General features: G+C 40.1%; 1 protein-coding gene across 1 annotated transcript in view; it reads left to right on the forward strand.

Moving 5' to 3' along the window:
* OSTF1 (osteoclast stimulating factor 1) overlaps positions 1 to 7,432 on the forward strand; it is a 67,268-nt gene extending 59,836 nt beyond the window's left edge. The window contains exons 9-10 of the mRNA XM_036741029.1: positions 427 to 525; positions 6,897 to 7,432. Coding sequence (XP_036596924.1) covers positions 427 to 525; positions 6,897 to 6,955 — 158 coding nt within the window. The 3' untranslated portion in view covers positions 6,956 to 7,432. The remainder of the gene's footprint in view (positions 1 to 426; positions 526 to 6,896) is intronic.
* The last annotated feature ends 8,239 nt before the right edge of the window (positions 7,433 to 15,671 follow it).

The following is a 15,671-nucleotide window of genomic DNA, read 5'->3' on the forward strand; positions in this document are numbered from 1 at the left end:
ATTGAAGGTGTCAAATATGCCACTACAACCTGTCATCTGTTGTTTTTGTTGTTTTTATTACTGAACTAAAACAAAATCCTCTTAAGCCAAAACTAACTTTCCCCCTTCTACTTATATGACCTTAGACAAATCACTTCCTCTCACCAGGCCTCAGTTTCTCCATCTATAAAATGAGGAAAGTTGAACTAGATGACCTCTTAAGGACTCCTCTGGTTCTGTGTTCCATAATGCTTCTATCTCTTGCTTGTCTTTGCCAAAGGTGTTCATTTGTTTGAATGGGAGGTAAAGACAAGATTTTGCCTCTTCCCTTAGACTTTCAAAGGGATGGCGGTAGAATGGATTTGCTAAGGATATAGATGTTCTTCCCCCCTACCCTGGCCGCCCCCTCCCCCTCCAAAAAATGACTCATGTCTTTTGTTGTTAAAGGTGCTAGGACAGACTTGAGAAACAATGAGAAGAAGCTGGCCCTGGACATGGCAACCAATGCTGCCTGTGCTGCTCTGCTTAAAAAGAAACAAGGAACAGGTACTTCAATTTATTATTTCTTTCCTCCCCACTTTCTTCTCAAACTTTAAGGTTAGATTATTTTCCAAAAATAGAAGGTTTTTTGATGGCTTCTTAAGATTGATTATTTTTCTCTACCAGGAGTAGGAAGTCTAGCAGCATTAAAAAAAGATCCAAGATAACAATGAGTGCTGTAATGAAATACAGCTTTTTATGATTGATTTCATGTCTGCTTTCATTCCTCTAATTTACTGTTTGGGTAATTGTATCAGTAAGGCCATAATGATAATGTAGGTGATAATTGTCAAAATGCCTGTGTAGTTCTGTATCGCAAAGTATATGAGACTCTCCACATAGAAGGTAGAAGTAAACCATTTTTTCAGACACTGGAGAACCATATCCCACAAGCCATTTTTCCAGTCTATCACAGCAGTAAAACATTCCACACAGAATATCACAACATGGAGCCTCACCATCCCAAAACCTCTCCGACCCCCTGCTAGAGGGTCTTCCCAAAAACAAACTCACAGTACTGCTAAGTCACCCTGTTCAGTTCTAACAATTACAAGGGTGGCCATTAGCAGCCATAACTGCTTGCACTCATTCTCTTCTCTCTCTCTCTCTCTCTCTCTCTCTCTCTCTCTCCCTCCCTCACTCCCTCTCTCTCTCTCTGCATTTCCTCTCAGGAAGCTCCTCCTACCACATGTAACTTAGGCTTCCTGTGACATAAGCAGGTCACATGATCTATAAATGGGTGGGAAAGATCTTCAAATCTAAATTGCTACTACAGTAATGTTGGTTTCCCAGCAGTCTCTCCCCTGCCCATACTCAGGCTTTATCTCAGTGCTCCACAGGATCAGATAGTATTTCGTATCCCTTGCTACAGATACTTATTTATAACTAGATCTGTTAGTTAAAATGCATCCTCACCAAAGCACTCAGCAAGTTTTTTTATAGAACAGTCTCAGAATTTATTCCAAGGTCTTTGATTGTTTTCTAGCAGCTCAAGACTCTATCAGTGGAAATACTTCCCACCCCCACCTTTGCTTAGGTCCTATTTATATCTTTAAAGAGACTGTTGATTGCTCTCTAGATGAATTTTCACAAAGTCTATGTATATGTGTTAAAGCAGGAGCTTCTTTTGGTTTTTGAGAGCAAGTTTTAACAATCGTAAAACGAACTTGTGTCCAGGGTGGTTTTAAAAGAAAAGACACTGCTCACGCTCAGGTCACTGTGAATAGTCCCTCTGAATATTTGGCCTTTGGTGTTAAAGCAGCATTCAGACCCTGGGTCACCACTAAATTCACACTTACTTTAGCACTTGACAGTTGAGGGTAAAGCTCTGGTGTGTCTTTTCTTTCATTGTTTTAATTCTGCTCTCCCACTTGTGGATGTATTTGAGTTACTCAAGGACCACTGCTGTCCTCACTTCCTTTTCCTCTGTCATCCTCTCTTTTCTCCTTCCTACAAAGCCTCAGATGACAAAAGAGGGGGAAAGGGTTAATTCTGGGGAATAATTTTCCCTTTCCTTCAATCATACAGCAGGCATTTATTAAGAATACAAATAATATTGTAACAGCAATGTTGCTTACTTATAGCTACTGTGGCTGTGTAAGATGAACAACACCAGCATACAAGAGGGCTGCTAGCACAGGTTCTTTGATCTGCTTTTCTAAGGAAAGCAACTCTGAGGGGTTAATAATCTCACTTTAATTAAATATACATATATCATTCACTTAGTTCCGGGAGAAAAGCCAGCACCCTGAACTTCAGAGCAAATACAAACAGAAATTACAAACAGACCAACAGACAGGCTTTTATCTATCTGACCAAATCACAATACATAGTTACCAGAGAAGCACCAACATCTGGGTTTTTCAAAGGGTGGGGTACTGCTTCAAGGGATTACCCAGAGTCTCCACACCAATACTCTTTCAATGAGTCTGCCTCCAAAGGCAAACCGCTAACCTCTGATCTTTTATACAAGTCTCAGGGTCAAAGGGCATCACAACCACTAGACTCAAACTCATATGAACTAGGCCTTCCCTTGACCTAAGCAGGTCATCAAAGACTCCTGATTCAATCAAAGATTCCTTAGTGCCCAGAAGCTCTCAAAACAAAAGACAACAAAAAGTCCACTTTGTTTGCCATTACATTTGAAAGGCAAGATTCAAAGGTACTTGATTACCTTAGCATTCTAAAAGAGAAAACTGTAAAAAAGTCTCACCCCGATTACCATAACAAATATAAATGAAATAATCCTTATTCACAAGGAATTTGCATTCTAATGGGGGGAGGGGGTGGTACAACAAGGACAAATGTAAGTATGCAGAATAAATACAAAGTAATTAAATATTGTGAAGTGGCACAGTGGTATACAGTACAGGCTCTTGAGTCAGGAAGGCCAGAGTTCAGATCTGGCCTCAGACAACTTAATAGCTGTGTAGCTCCAGGAAAGTCACTTAACTCTGCTTGCCTCAGTTTCCTCATCTGTAAAATAAGCTGGAGAAGGAATAGCAAACCATCCTAGTATCTTTGCCGAGAAGACCCCAAATAGGGTCACGAAGAGTCAGACACAACTGAAGTGACTGAACAAGAACGGCTAAATACCAGGTAGTTAAAGAAGGAATGTATTGACCACTGAGAAGATGAGGGAAGTCTTCACATAGAAGATGCTGCTTGAGCTGCATCTTGAAAGAAGACAAAGGTTATATGGTGCAGAACTGAGAAGGGAATGTAGTCCAGGCATGAAGGACAGCCAGTACAGAGGAGCAGATGGGAAATGGAGTATTATGTGGAATCTTATGTCTGCCACACATAATAACACTGTGTTGAAGCAGAAACAATGCGGACATTTTATTTCACCATTTCCTTTCCTGGTTCCCTTTGGGCATCAACTTCAAGGTGGTCACCTACTCTGCCTTAGGGAGTTCCTTTTAGTGCTTCCCTCAAGAGATGATAATGGGGTTCATACCATAGGAAGCTTGCATGCCGTCATCTCTGAGGGGCATAGGTGGCAGCTGAGTTTCAGGGCCATTATCTCCCCACCCTCACCCCTCCACGTGCTCTGTTTGGCTTCCAAAGCCCTTTATAACCTAGCCCCCTCCTACCTTTCAAATCTTACACTTCACTCTCACATACTCTTCCATCTTCCTGACTTTCCATTTACAGCAGGCTCCATCTCTCGGCTCCAGGCATTTTTTTCTGGCTTTCCCCAAGCCTGGAATGCTCTCCCTCCTCTCCTCTGGTTTCCTTCAGCTTTCAACTAAAATCTCACCTTTTTTTTTTTCCACCCCAATTCCCTCATTTCACTGAAAAACAAACTGATAGATATTCAGGGAGATTGTGATTTTTCTTTCCTTTTTAAAATATTTCTATTTTAAAAAATAAGTTAGATTTCCAACATTCACTTCCATAAATTATAAATTTTCTCCCTCTCTCTCTTCTCCCCTTCCCCAAGACAGCATGCAATCCGATATGGGCTCTGCATATACATTCCTATTAAACATATTTTCACATCAGTCATGTTGTATAGAGAATTAGAATGAATGGGAGTAATCATGAGAAAGAAAAACAAAACAAAACAAAAAAAAGAAAATAGTCTGCTTCGAACTGCATTCAGGCTCCATATTTCTTTCTCTGGATGTGGATGGCATTATCCATCATGAGTTTTTGTAATTGTTTTAGGTCCTTGCATTGCTGAGAAGAGCTAAGTCTATCAAAGTCAGTCACTGAACAACATATAAAATCCCACCTTCTGTAACAAGTCCTTTCCAGGCCCTCTTAATTCTAGTGCCTTCCCTCTGTTAATTGTTTCCTATTTATCCTGCATGTAGCTTACTTTATACATATATTTATACGTATGTTTGTATATAGTCTCACCTGTTTATCACAATGCCTGGCACATAGTAGGCATTTAATAAATGTTTATTGATTGATTATTCAGTTAAAATGTATATCATCGGTAACATTGAAGGGGGACAAGAAAAAAATGCAAACTATATCTGGGTTTAGGGTGGGGAAGAGAGAATATAGACAAGGAAGGAATTAAAACAAACAAAAGGAAGAGCTTTGCTGTGGTGATGGCAGACGCTGCCTAAGACGCTTCCTACATTGATTTTACTCTCGTATTCCTTCCATCTGCCCTACTGGTTGCCTCCCTGAATTGCTATCTCACTGCCCAGTGCCAGCAGCATGGTGGATGGGACCCTTGAAAGAGCCCCAAAGTGATGGCCCCAATCTGCATACATACTGCAGCATCACTGAAGATGTTTTTGTTGATAGAGGGTCACATAGCTAGTGAGTTTGGATTTGAACTTGGGTCCTCCTGACTTCAGGGCTGGTGCTCTATCTGCTGCGCCACCTAGCTGCCCCATTGAGATAGTGTTTACTAAGATTTTACTCTGTGCCAGGTCCTGTGCTAAGTGCTGGGGATGGAAATACAAGCAAACAAGACCGTCTCTACCCTCATTGAGTTTGCATTTTTATAGCTGAAGATGACATATAAAAGGGTGAGGGGAAGAGAAGAAATGTGTTAAGTTAATTGAGGCATCCCTGGGGTCTTTCCTTCTTAAAATAACAATCCCCATAAAGGAGTCACCTAGCAGGAGAGCAGGGCCTCAGGGAGGAGGTTGGTGAGTGGGATGGTGAGACACATGAAGAGAAGTCTGGAGAGGGAGTGCCGGCCTTAAAGAACACGCAGTTTGGTTGCTTATGTCCTTTTCCATCCATGGGTCTTAGCTGTTTAGGAAGTTGGGGTTACTATTGAAAGATGTAATACAGACTGCTTTAAGGGGCATTTGTTTGCTCACCCAATTACCTGTAGACTCCAAATAAGCTTGAAAACTTGTTCTGGGCCCTGTTTCTCCCCCATCTGCCTTCCTGCACCCTTTCTTTTCCCATCACATTTGCCTAACAAAACAGTCTTCACTTCTGCCCCTTTTAAATTCCACCTCTTGCCCTTAACTGAAGGAATTTTAATGGAACAGTTGACTGAGCTAGATGAAGGCCCCCCTTTTTGTTTTAAGTTGTGTCCTAGGGAGTACTGGCTTTTAGTGGGGCATTTCCCTTTGAATCTCTCCATTTTTGTTTACCCTTTCCACTTCTAGGTTGCCTAGGGCGAGCTAGCTACAAGCCCAGGACTTGGAGTCGGGAAGGGCTAAGTGTGAATCTTGCCTCACACACTTACTAGATGTAGGACCCTGAGCAATTCCCTGTGCCTCAGTTTCCTTATCTGTAAAATGGGGATAATTATAGCCCCTATTTAACATGATTGTTGTAAAGATTAAATGTCTTTTAAGTGTTGTGTAAATGCTTTTGATGAGTACTCTTAGGCCAGCAGTTTTTTTTTTCGAGGGGAGGGGAGACAACAAACATTTATTAGACTTCTATTTTGTACCTGGTACTCTGCCAAGCGCTTTACAAATATTGTCTTGTTTGATCCTTACAACAATCCTGGGAGGTAGGTGCTATTTATCATTCCCATTTTACAAGTGAGGAAGCTGAGGCAAACCGATTAAGTGATTTGCCCAAGGCCACACAGCTATTAAATATCCGAGGCCAGATTTCCATTATCTTCTGACTCCAGGCCTAGCGACTCTACCCAGGGCACCACCTGGCTATTTGGCTTCTATACAACTTGACTGGAGCAAGTTTAGGTTCATTCAGTTCTCTTGGCCACTATTTATCTCACTCTTCCTTATGTACATGCCTTTGACACTATCAGCAAAACCTCTTTTTAAAAGCCTACTATGTTCCAGGCCCAATGCTAGCAGCTGGGTTTAAAGGACAAAAGTGAATCAATCTCTGCCCTCAAAGAGTTTATGTTCTAGTGGATTTAAGCTCTTGGATTTCTCTTGCCCCCAGGTAATGGAACAGTCATGGATTTGTCCATGTTAGGGTGAATGAAACCTGCAGATGTGGGAGCGAAATTGTTCAATATGACTGACCCATTCCACATACTTTGCAGAGATACATGTAGGCTGTGTGTATTTTGCAGAGGGTGGAGTATTCAATGATTTTTCCTTTTCCTTTCCTTTTTTGCACATCTCTCAGAAATGTGCCCCAAAATGTAGCAAGCTGTACATTTAAAATGGGAGCAGTTCCTTCTTTAGAGCTGGATGTTGGGTTTGAGAACAGAACCTCCAAAGAGAACTGGGGGCATGATTTGGCTCCTTCTTATTGGCAGGTGTCCCTTTGAGATGCACTTATCTTGTGTTCTTTTGCATTATAATATGGTTGTCTCTCCCAATTTTAGGCTGATCTTTTCTCCTTCTCTCCCCCAACCCCCACTTCTTCACCCAGTAAGCAATAACTAACCCATGCCTTTGTCTTGAAGTGCTTTGTAAATGTTAAAGGGTGTTAACACTTGGTTGCTTTGTTTCCTCTTTTAGATGTGGTTCGGACATTAAGCAATGCTGAAGATTACCTTGATGATGAAGATTCAGATTAATACCTTCCCAGAATGGTTGAGATCTGAAACCTCTGCTGTTTAGGCCATTAAGAAAAAAAACAAACCCAACCCTGCCTTTGCCAGAAGAGTGTTGGTAACTGTAAAAAGGATGTGTGAGAAAGGCGATGTTGCCTTCTGTTGGAACAGAGTTTGTACATGGCTTGTCTTCACTTTAAATTTGCCAATAAGTCACTAGAATCCTTTGCTATGTAAAGTGCATTTATGTTCACCAAATTATCACAAGAGAGAATAATTTTTATTTATCCTACTTAAGGAATTAAAAACTTTTTTTGCTTAATAATGAAAACTCGGGGGTGGAAATATATATATATTTTTTAAGTTTGTAATTTACCTCAGAGTTGAAGTTTTTGAATGGACTTTAGAGGGGAAAATGCTTATTATAAACACAAACCAAAAGTATCTCTTTAGAAAACAGTCAGTTAATTCTGACAGAAATAAATATTTTATGACACTTTATGCCTGTAGTCTGGTTTTTTTTTTTTGTGAAGTTGGCTACTAGTAAATGAACCTTGCAATGGTCCTAGTGTTTTTTTTTTTTTTATGAAAAGCTTTTAAACAAATTATTCTCTTTTCAAATTTATTGGTATGTTTTGTTTCTGCCACAAATTTATTACCCCCAAATGCCTGAAGAAATTTTTTTATAGGGTACAGTCCCTTCAAAAACCAGATTGATTTAATGGAAAGGGAGAGTGATTCATTTGGACAGCATGTTGTTAAACTGAATATTTTATTTAATCAAAGTCCAGAGGCATCCCCCAGGGGCAGAGAGGGTACTACTGAGGTGTTAGTACCAAGGCTGACTTGCAGGATCTTGCAGGATGACAAGGTTTCCAGGGGCAAGATGGAGAAGTCCTAAGGAGCAGGACAGGTGAGACAGTTACTAGCTATGAGACTCTGGATGTTTGACCTCTTTGGGTTCAGTATCTTCATCAGGAAATGACGAGTTGGACTCAGTGGCCCCTAATGTCTCTTCTTGCTCTACATCTGTCATTATTTTAGTGACATGATACTCTGTTCCATTTTGGTTTTTGACTCAGTTGTTCCCAACTCTTGTGACCCCACTTGGGGTTTTCTTGGCAGAGATACTACAGTGGTTTGCCCTTTCCTTCTCCTGCTCATTTTATAGATGAGAAAACTGAGGCATACAGAATTAAGTGACTTGCCCAGTTACACAGCTAATAAGTGTCTGAGACTAGACTGGACTCAGGGGGATGAGTCTTTCTGACTCCATCCACTCTGCTCCATCCACTGTGCCACCTAGCTGCCCCATTCTACTCCATTTACATAAAATAATTTTGTTCAGCCACTTTGAGCTCAGATTTTGTTTCCTGCTTTTTGTTACTATAAATAATGTTGCTATGGATATTTTGATATACGTGTGTTTTTTTCCCCCTTGGGATATATCTCCAGTAGAGGAATCCCTGAGTTAAAAGGTAGGAACAAATCAGGAATCTCTCTTGTATAATTCCAAGCTCTTCTAGAAGTAACTGACCCAATTCCCAGCTTAACTCGCAGTAAATTCACATGCCAGTCAGGAACTCCTTAAAAATGTAATTTAAGCAATTTCATGATAATTAACATCAAAGCAATGATCATTGAAAAGTTGTTTCAGAAAATGATGTGTAATTTCATAAGTAATTACATCTTTAATTTATCTCTAGTTATCTGAGCCTTGATGGCTCTGAAACCTCAGTAAACTGACAAATCTAAGAAGACAATCTCTCAGCTGAGAGTTTCTGTAGTTGGTTTGATTTTGTGTATGTGTGTGTGCTAGGTGGACAGAAGTCATGGAAAATTTTTTTGTATTCAGTTTTTCTTTTTGACACATTCTCACCCTCACAAAATGTGGGTGTGACCAGGAGGTTTTTCATGGAAGACAAAATCAGAATAATAGGATATCGTCTGTCATAGTTCCGCTGAATGTAAGAGCCTGATTCTGTGTTACCGAGATAATGTTAGAATCTGCTGTTTCAAAGTTGATTTTGTAATAAGTCTGTCATGCTAATTTCATAAAACACATTGATGAAGATAAGGAAATGTTTAAAGAAGGAAGTGACTCAAGTCAGGAAGTAAGTAACTGCTGGTGGTACAAGGCTTTCCTTGTCTGATGTGAGTGTCTTGAGAAGAGAAACGTTTTGGACGCCCAATCAGCCCCTTAACAAAATGCCATTTGATGAGTATTCCATATTTTTAATGGAACTAACAAGCCATGGGATTAAATTTTGGAATTGAGGGAAAATTATATTTTATCTTTATGAACTGAAGTTATCTGTGAGTAGATATTAAACCTGTGCTATGTAATTATACCACTGGTATAGTGGAGAGAGCACTAGACTTGGAGTCAAGAGAACTGTCTGTCACTTCTAACTTCACAATCTCTTTCTGACTGAGATTCTTACCCAAGGGTCCTTAAACTTGTTTTTATCTTTTGAAAAATGTTTTGATAACTATTTCGATAGAATTGGTTTCCTTTGTAATGGTATGAGACTTATTTTATAATAACTGTATAACATGTCTAACAAATCTGTAATAAATGTAACAAATAATAAAGCATTATTCTGCGAAGGGGTCCATAGGATTCACCAGGCTGACAAAGTCACCATGACCCTCAGAATGGTTTAGGAACCCTTGATCTAACCTATTTGTACCCTTCCCTATTCTTGCTGGCACCACCACAGTTCAGGCCTTCGTTGCCTCTTGACTGGATTTTTGCAATAGCCTAACCAGACTTCCTCCCACCGGATGTCTTCCTCCTCTTCAGTCTATCTCGTCTGCCATTATCAGACTGACCTTTCTAAATTATAGCTCAGATAATTTTATTAACCTCCTCCCAAATTTTCAGTGATTTACCATTGCCAGTTAAATGAAATCCAAATTCAGTCCGGCATTCAAGGCCCCCAGCCTACTTACCCAGTCTTGTCACCCAACTACACAAACTCTGTACCTCAGCCAAGCTTCACTGCTCACTGTAAGCACACTCAACACTTTTCTGCCTTCCTATTTTAATGTTCCTTCTCCTTGGCATCCTTCCCCCTCCTCACCCCTCACTGCCTAATAACTAGTTCTTATATATTGCTTTAAGATTCACAAAAGCACTTTAAGTTTGTTCTCATTTGACATTCACAACAGCTTTGTGATATAGGTGCTAGCATTATTCCCATTTTAAAGCTAGGCAAACTGTGACTTAGGTCAAGTGACTTGCCAGAGTCCATAAGTGTCTGAGGCAGGAATCAAACTCAGGTCTTTCTATATCCAAGTCTATCACTATGCATTGCCCTGATATCTCTTCCTGTTGCCTATGTATCAAGCAGTGGCTCAGATGACACCTTCACAAAGCTTTCTTTGTCTGTCCCACCTCAGTGTAATAACTAATCTCGTCTCTCTGAAGCCCAGCAATTACATTTTGACCACTGACATTTAATCCACTTACCACATCCTGCTTGTATTACAGCTATTTGTGTCCTTGCCTTAACCCTGTCCTGTGGACTGTAAGCTCTCTGGGCCCCCTACACAACACCTTCAGCTCAGACTGCTGCACAAAATAGGGATTTAATAAATTTTTATAAAATGGTAGCTTCTTGGAAATGTGTTTTTTATTGTGTAACCCTTAAGCAAATCTCCAGATGGCGGCTTTCACCTCATCGGTGGCCATACAAAAGTCTGATGACCCTTAATACTTTTTTGGTGTCCCCTGGCACTTAGAGATTTTGAGTAGATGAAAGAGGGAATAGGAGTGGGGGGGAAAATCAAGACCGTATAACCTGAAGGTAGTAGTAGTAGCAGCAGCAGCAGCAGCAGTAGCAGTAGTAGTAGTAAAAAATATTTTAAACATGAAAATAGTGCAACTTTTATAGTTGCATTTAAATTCAAAGGAAATCTAATCAGATAAAGACTTCGGTGGGGAGGGGAGGCTGGAATCCTAGTGTGAGGACCACTGCTTTAGGCTATAGTTTGTCAAGTAAAGAGGGAATTGTGGGGGGAGAATAAGGAGATCATGTCATAGAAGGAATGCACATATTTCTCTTTTGAAATATGTAAGAATTTGGGGGTGATAAAGGACAGGTCCATTCAATCATAGCCGAGATACCATGGGAAAATTTACTTTTGCTTTTGTGTTGACTTGGCTTTTCATGGGTGTCTACCAGTAAATCTGTGGTTTTCACAGAGGCTTAGGGTGTGCTGAATTCAGCAACAAAATAAACCTGTTCCGGCATCCAATAACTGCATTGCAGTCGTAGCCCTGCAAAGGGCAAACAAAAGCTTGTGATTTATCTTCTGGAAATGATTTTGGAAGCTGTTACAGTCAATACTTTCTGGCTGTCATGATACCTCTGTCATTTAGAAAGTACTTTCTGGGCAGTCAGTGGATTTACTCTTTAGCTATAACTCTGTCTCCTTTAATGTAAAGGAGAGAGGTTTCTAAGTTCAGTTTCATTTCTGGAATTGGCCTGATGCTGTTTTTAATCTTCATAGTGCTCCCTATCCGCTCTGCCATGTAACAACAGAAGGGTCCAGATTTCTGTATTTAGACCTTGCATCTGTTAACCTGTTTCTCTGCGTAAACTGAGAGCAAATAGGGAACAAAGTAACGGTAGCATTAGCCCAGTCATTGGGACTTATTATTCATTTGCTCCTTTCTGTTTGGGTATGGTTGTAGTAGTATGGATGAGTCAGGCATATGTTGTTGGGTGTGAGTTTTCTTCATCTTAAAGTGCAGATATTCTTACTGACTAATGATTCTTCTAAGTAGGATATCTGTCAGTGATAAAGATTACTGATCTAACTTTTAGAGTGGATAGAGGTCTTAGGTAAATACAGTAACTATAGGTTGATAGCCATTTTGGGCCTTTGTAATTAATACAGCAGTAAGATATTGGATAATCAAGTTTCTAATTTATTTAGGCATTGGATAGTTGAGATTTTGGTGGGAATTACTGAAAAAGGTTCTGTAAATCATTTTTTAATTAATTAAAAATCTTGCAGAAATTGCTGCCCCCCCCCCCCCCCGCTTCCCACCATATATAGCATTGGTCTTTATCTTAAATTATATCTCCTGGATCTATTTCAGTTGTTTTTCCAGTGAGGTTTTTTACATTTTCTTATATTTTTTCATTCTTTTGATTTTATTTGACTGATTCTTGATGTCTCATAGAGTCGTTAGCTTCCAGTTGCCCAACTGTGATTTTTAAGTAATTGTTTTCTTCAGTTAGCTTTTGTACTTCCTTTTCCATTTACCTAATTCTATTTTTTAAGGAGTTGTTTTCTTCAGTAGATCTTTTTTTTCCCATTTGGCCAATTGTATTTTTAAGGAATTGTTTTCTTCAGGCAATGTTTGTCTTTCCTTTTCCAAGCTGTTGACTGTCTCTTGCATAACTCTCATTTCTTTTCCCAATTCTTCTCCTACCTCTCTTATTTGATTTTTTAAATCCTTTTTGAGTTCTTCCAAGAAGACCTTTTGGGCTTATGAGCAATTCATACTCCACTCTGAGGCTTCACATGTAGGCATTTTAGCATTGTGGTCCTCTTCTGAGTTTGTGTTTTGATTTTTCCTTTTGCCGTAGTAGCTTTCCATGGTCAGGACTCTTTTCTGTTTTTTGCTAATTTTTTAGCCTGTTTTGTGACTTCGGAAGTTAAGCTCTGCTCCTGGGGCACAGGGAGCACTGTCTCAAGCTTCTTGTACCAGGGAGGGGTGGGGGGAGGTCAGGGGCCTCGTCACTGACTTTTTGCACTGGAGCCTCTAGGGCTGGCAGCATGCCCACTGCATGGGGGTGGCCCAATCCAGTCTCAACTGCTGTGCCCTGGGTTCCAGGGCCAGCAATTTGCCTTCTGCACTGAGGCTGGAGGCCTCGTAGCTGGCCTGCTGTGTCACTGACCTGCTGAATCAGAACTGTGGCACCTCAGTTGCTCATCTGTGCTGTGGCTAAGAGCTTCTTGCCAGCAAGAAGCTTGGCAGGACAACATCTATGCTGGGCTGCCTTCCCCTGACACAGACCTTTCCTGAAGGTTTCCTGGAGTTCTAAGTTATCTCATGCTGGAAAATTGTTTCACTCTCTATTTTGTAGGTTCTGTCTCTCTAGAATCCATTTAGAGGCTTGATTTAATGTTATTTCTGAGGGAAATGGGGGACAGCTCAGGAAACTTCCTGGTTCTTCTCTGCCATCTTTCCAAAGTTCAATCTCTCAAAGGATATTACTGATTATGAGATTGGATTAACTTTCTTATCAATCTTGTTCAGACCCCACCCAGGGGTGCTCTACTGGGGTCTACTCTGGTGGGGATAAATTCTTTGAATACATTGCCCAAACCTGGAGGTAACTTAGAAGCAAATGACATAATCAAAGTTCATTAGAGTAGGTCCAGCCCCTCATTGTAATATTCAAAATTGACCGTTACCCTCCCGAAAACACTCTTGCAGGGGCCTATAAACCATGAACCCACCACCATGATTGTCTTTGGCATTCAAGAGTACCATTGACCTCCTTTTGTTAAAATGCTGACATTACCGATAAAATGACTAACCATTCTGAAATTATCTCTCTTAAACTTTTTAAATGCTACAATAGCCTTTGACCACAATATCCCTTATCTACTGGGAGAAAATGACTCTTGTTCTCCTATTTGTATCTATTTCCTATGTATCTTGGATAGCAGACAAATATTTAAAAAAAAAACTAGTTTGTTTTTATTGTGAAAGATAAAAATCCTACATGTCATATTTATATAAAGGGTAGGACTATATCAGTGAATTTACAATCACCTGCCATTATCTTTAATTAGACACACACCTTTTCTTTTTGTTTTGTTTTTTTGTTTTTTGAGATTTTTTATTTTTAGTTTACAACACTCAGTTCTACATAATTTTGAATTCCATATTTTCTTCCCCCGCCCCCTCCCACTTTCCTCTCCAAGACGGCATGGAATCTGATATATCTTCTACATATAACTTCGCATTTAACTTATTTACACAATAGTCAAGTTGTAAAGAAGAATTATGACCAATGGAGTGAATCATGAGAAAGAAGAAACAAAACCAAAAATAAAAAAATTTTTAAAAACCCCAAAAACAAAAGAGAAAAAAAAAGGGGGGAGGGGGGAAGACGACAAGCATAAAGTGTGCCTCAATCTGCATTCAGAGCACTTGACTCAGAATCAGGAAAATCTGGGTCTGAATGTTCTCTCAGATACTAGCCATGTGACCCCGGTCCAGTCACCATCCAGCCTCAGTTTCTTCATCCACAAAATGGGGATAAGCACCTTATCTCACAGGATTGTTGTGAAAATCAGATGAGAAAATGTAAAGCTCTTCTAAAATGCTGGTTACTATTATTATCAGGAAGACCTGGGTCCAGGTCCCCCTCAAACACTAGCTCTGTTATCCTTGACAAGTCACTCAACTTCTCAGCCTCACTTTCCTCCTCTTTAAAATGGGAATTAAAAAGCACCCACCTCCTATGGTTTACAAAGATAAAATGAGATAATACACGTAAAGTGTTTTGCAAACCTTAAAGCCTTACATAAATGTTTATTATTATTCCAGCACCGCCAGTGATGGAGGGCTTGGCAGAGAAGGGTTGATTTCCAATAGCCAAGTCAAGATGTAAGAATTGAGTCTTCTTAGGTGTATGTAGCACCTACATAGTTTTCTTCATCTTGGATTATATGCCATCTTGGGAGGGAAAGGGGAGGAGAGGGAGGGAGAGAAAATTTGGAACCCCAAAACATGTGGAACTGAGTGTTGTAAACTAAAAATAAAAAATAAATAAACTTTTTTTAAATAAAAAAAAAGAACTCAAAAAAATAAAATAGTGAAAGTAAACAGATGCTCAAAAAAAAAAAAAAAGAATTGAGTCTTCCTAAATGACCACATAGATGGTTTAGCTGATGATCCCAAGCCTTGAAGAATGTTTGGAAATAATCATGTTGTCTTTGTCTAGTCCTTCTTGCATCTTACTCTTCGTGATGCCATGGATCATATTGTCCGTGGGGTTTTCTTGGCAAAGATACTAGAGTGATTTGCCATTTTCTTCTCCAGTGGATTGAGACAAACAGAGGTTAAGTGACTTGCCCAGGGTCACACAGCTAGTGAGTATCTGCGGCCAGATTTGAACTCAGGTCTTCAGGTCAGCAGTTAGCTCCATGCCCAGGGCTCTATCCACTGAGCCACCTAACTGCAGAAATAAGCCTACGTGGACTCACTTAAGCTGGGAATTGATGAGAGAGGATCGATGACTGAACTAGGCATCACAAGGCTTGCCCTTTTTTTAGACTTGCTTCTCACTTAGTGTATAATTTTGCAGTTCATTAACTTTTGAATTCCTCAGCTTTCCTTTCTACCACACCACAAAACCTCTGTCTTAGGGAAGGTGAAGATGAGGAAGGCAGTGTCAGCTCTGTACTTGTAAAAATACAAGGTGTCACGGCTCCATCAATTTTTCAGGGGAGATCAGGTTAAAGCCTGCTTTTTGAGAACCTCAAGCCATGGCTTATCCCTTAAGCAGCAGCAGTGTCAACTTTCAACTGTCCCATCCCTGTGCCTGTGGCAGGAAACATTTTGATCTACTGTAATGTTCACCCCACACTTTTAGATGTCCAGTGGTCCCCATTGGAATCTCCTTAGCCTGAGTTTTCGTGTATCTGATGTGAGTGTCTGCAGGCAGGTTTCCTCTGATACTGTCTTTATTTCTTATGGAGAAAC

Source organism: Trichosurus vulpecula, chromosome 1 (assembly GCF_011100635.1).
Source record: "Trichosurus vulpecula isolate mTriVul1 chromosome 1, mTriVul1.pri, whole genome shotgun sequence".
In the NCBI taxonomy this organism is placed as follows: domain Eukaryota; kingdom Metazoa; phylum Chordata; class Mammalia; order Diprotodontia; family Phalangeridae; genus Trichosurus; species Trichosurus vulpecula.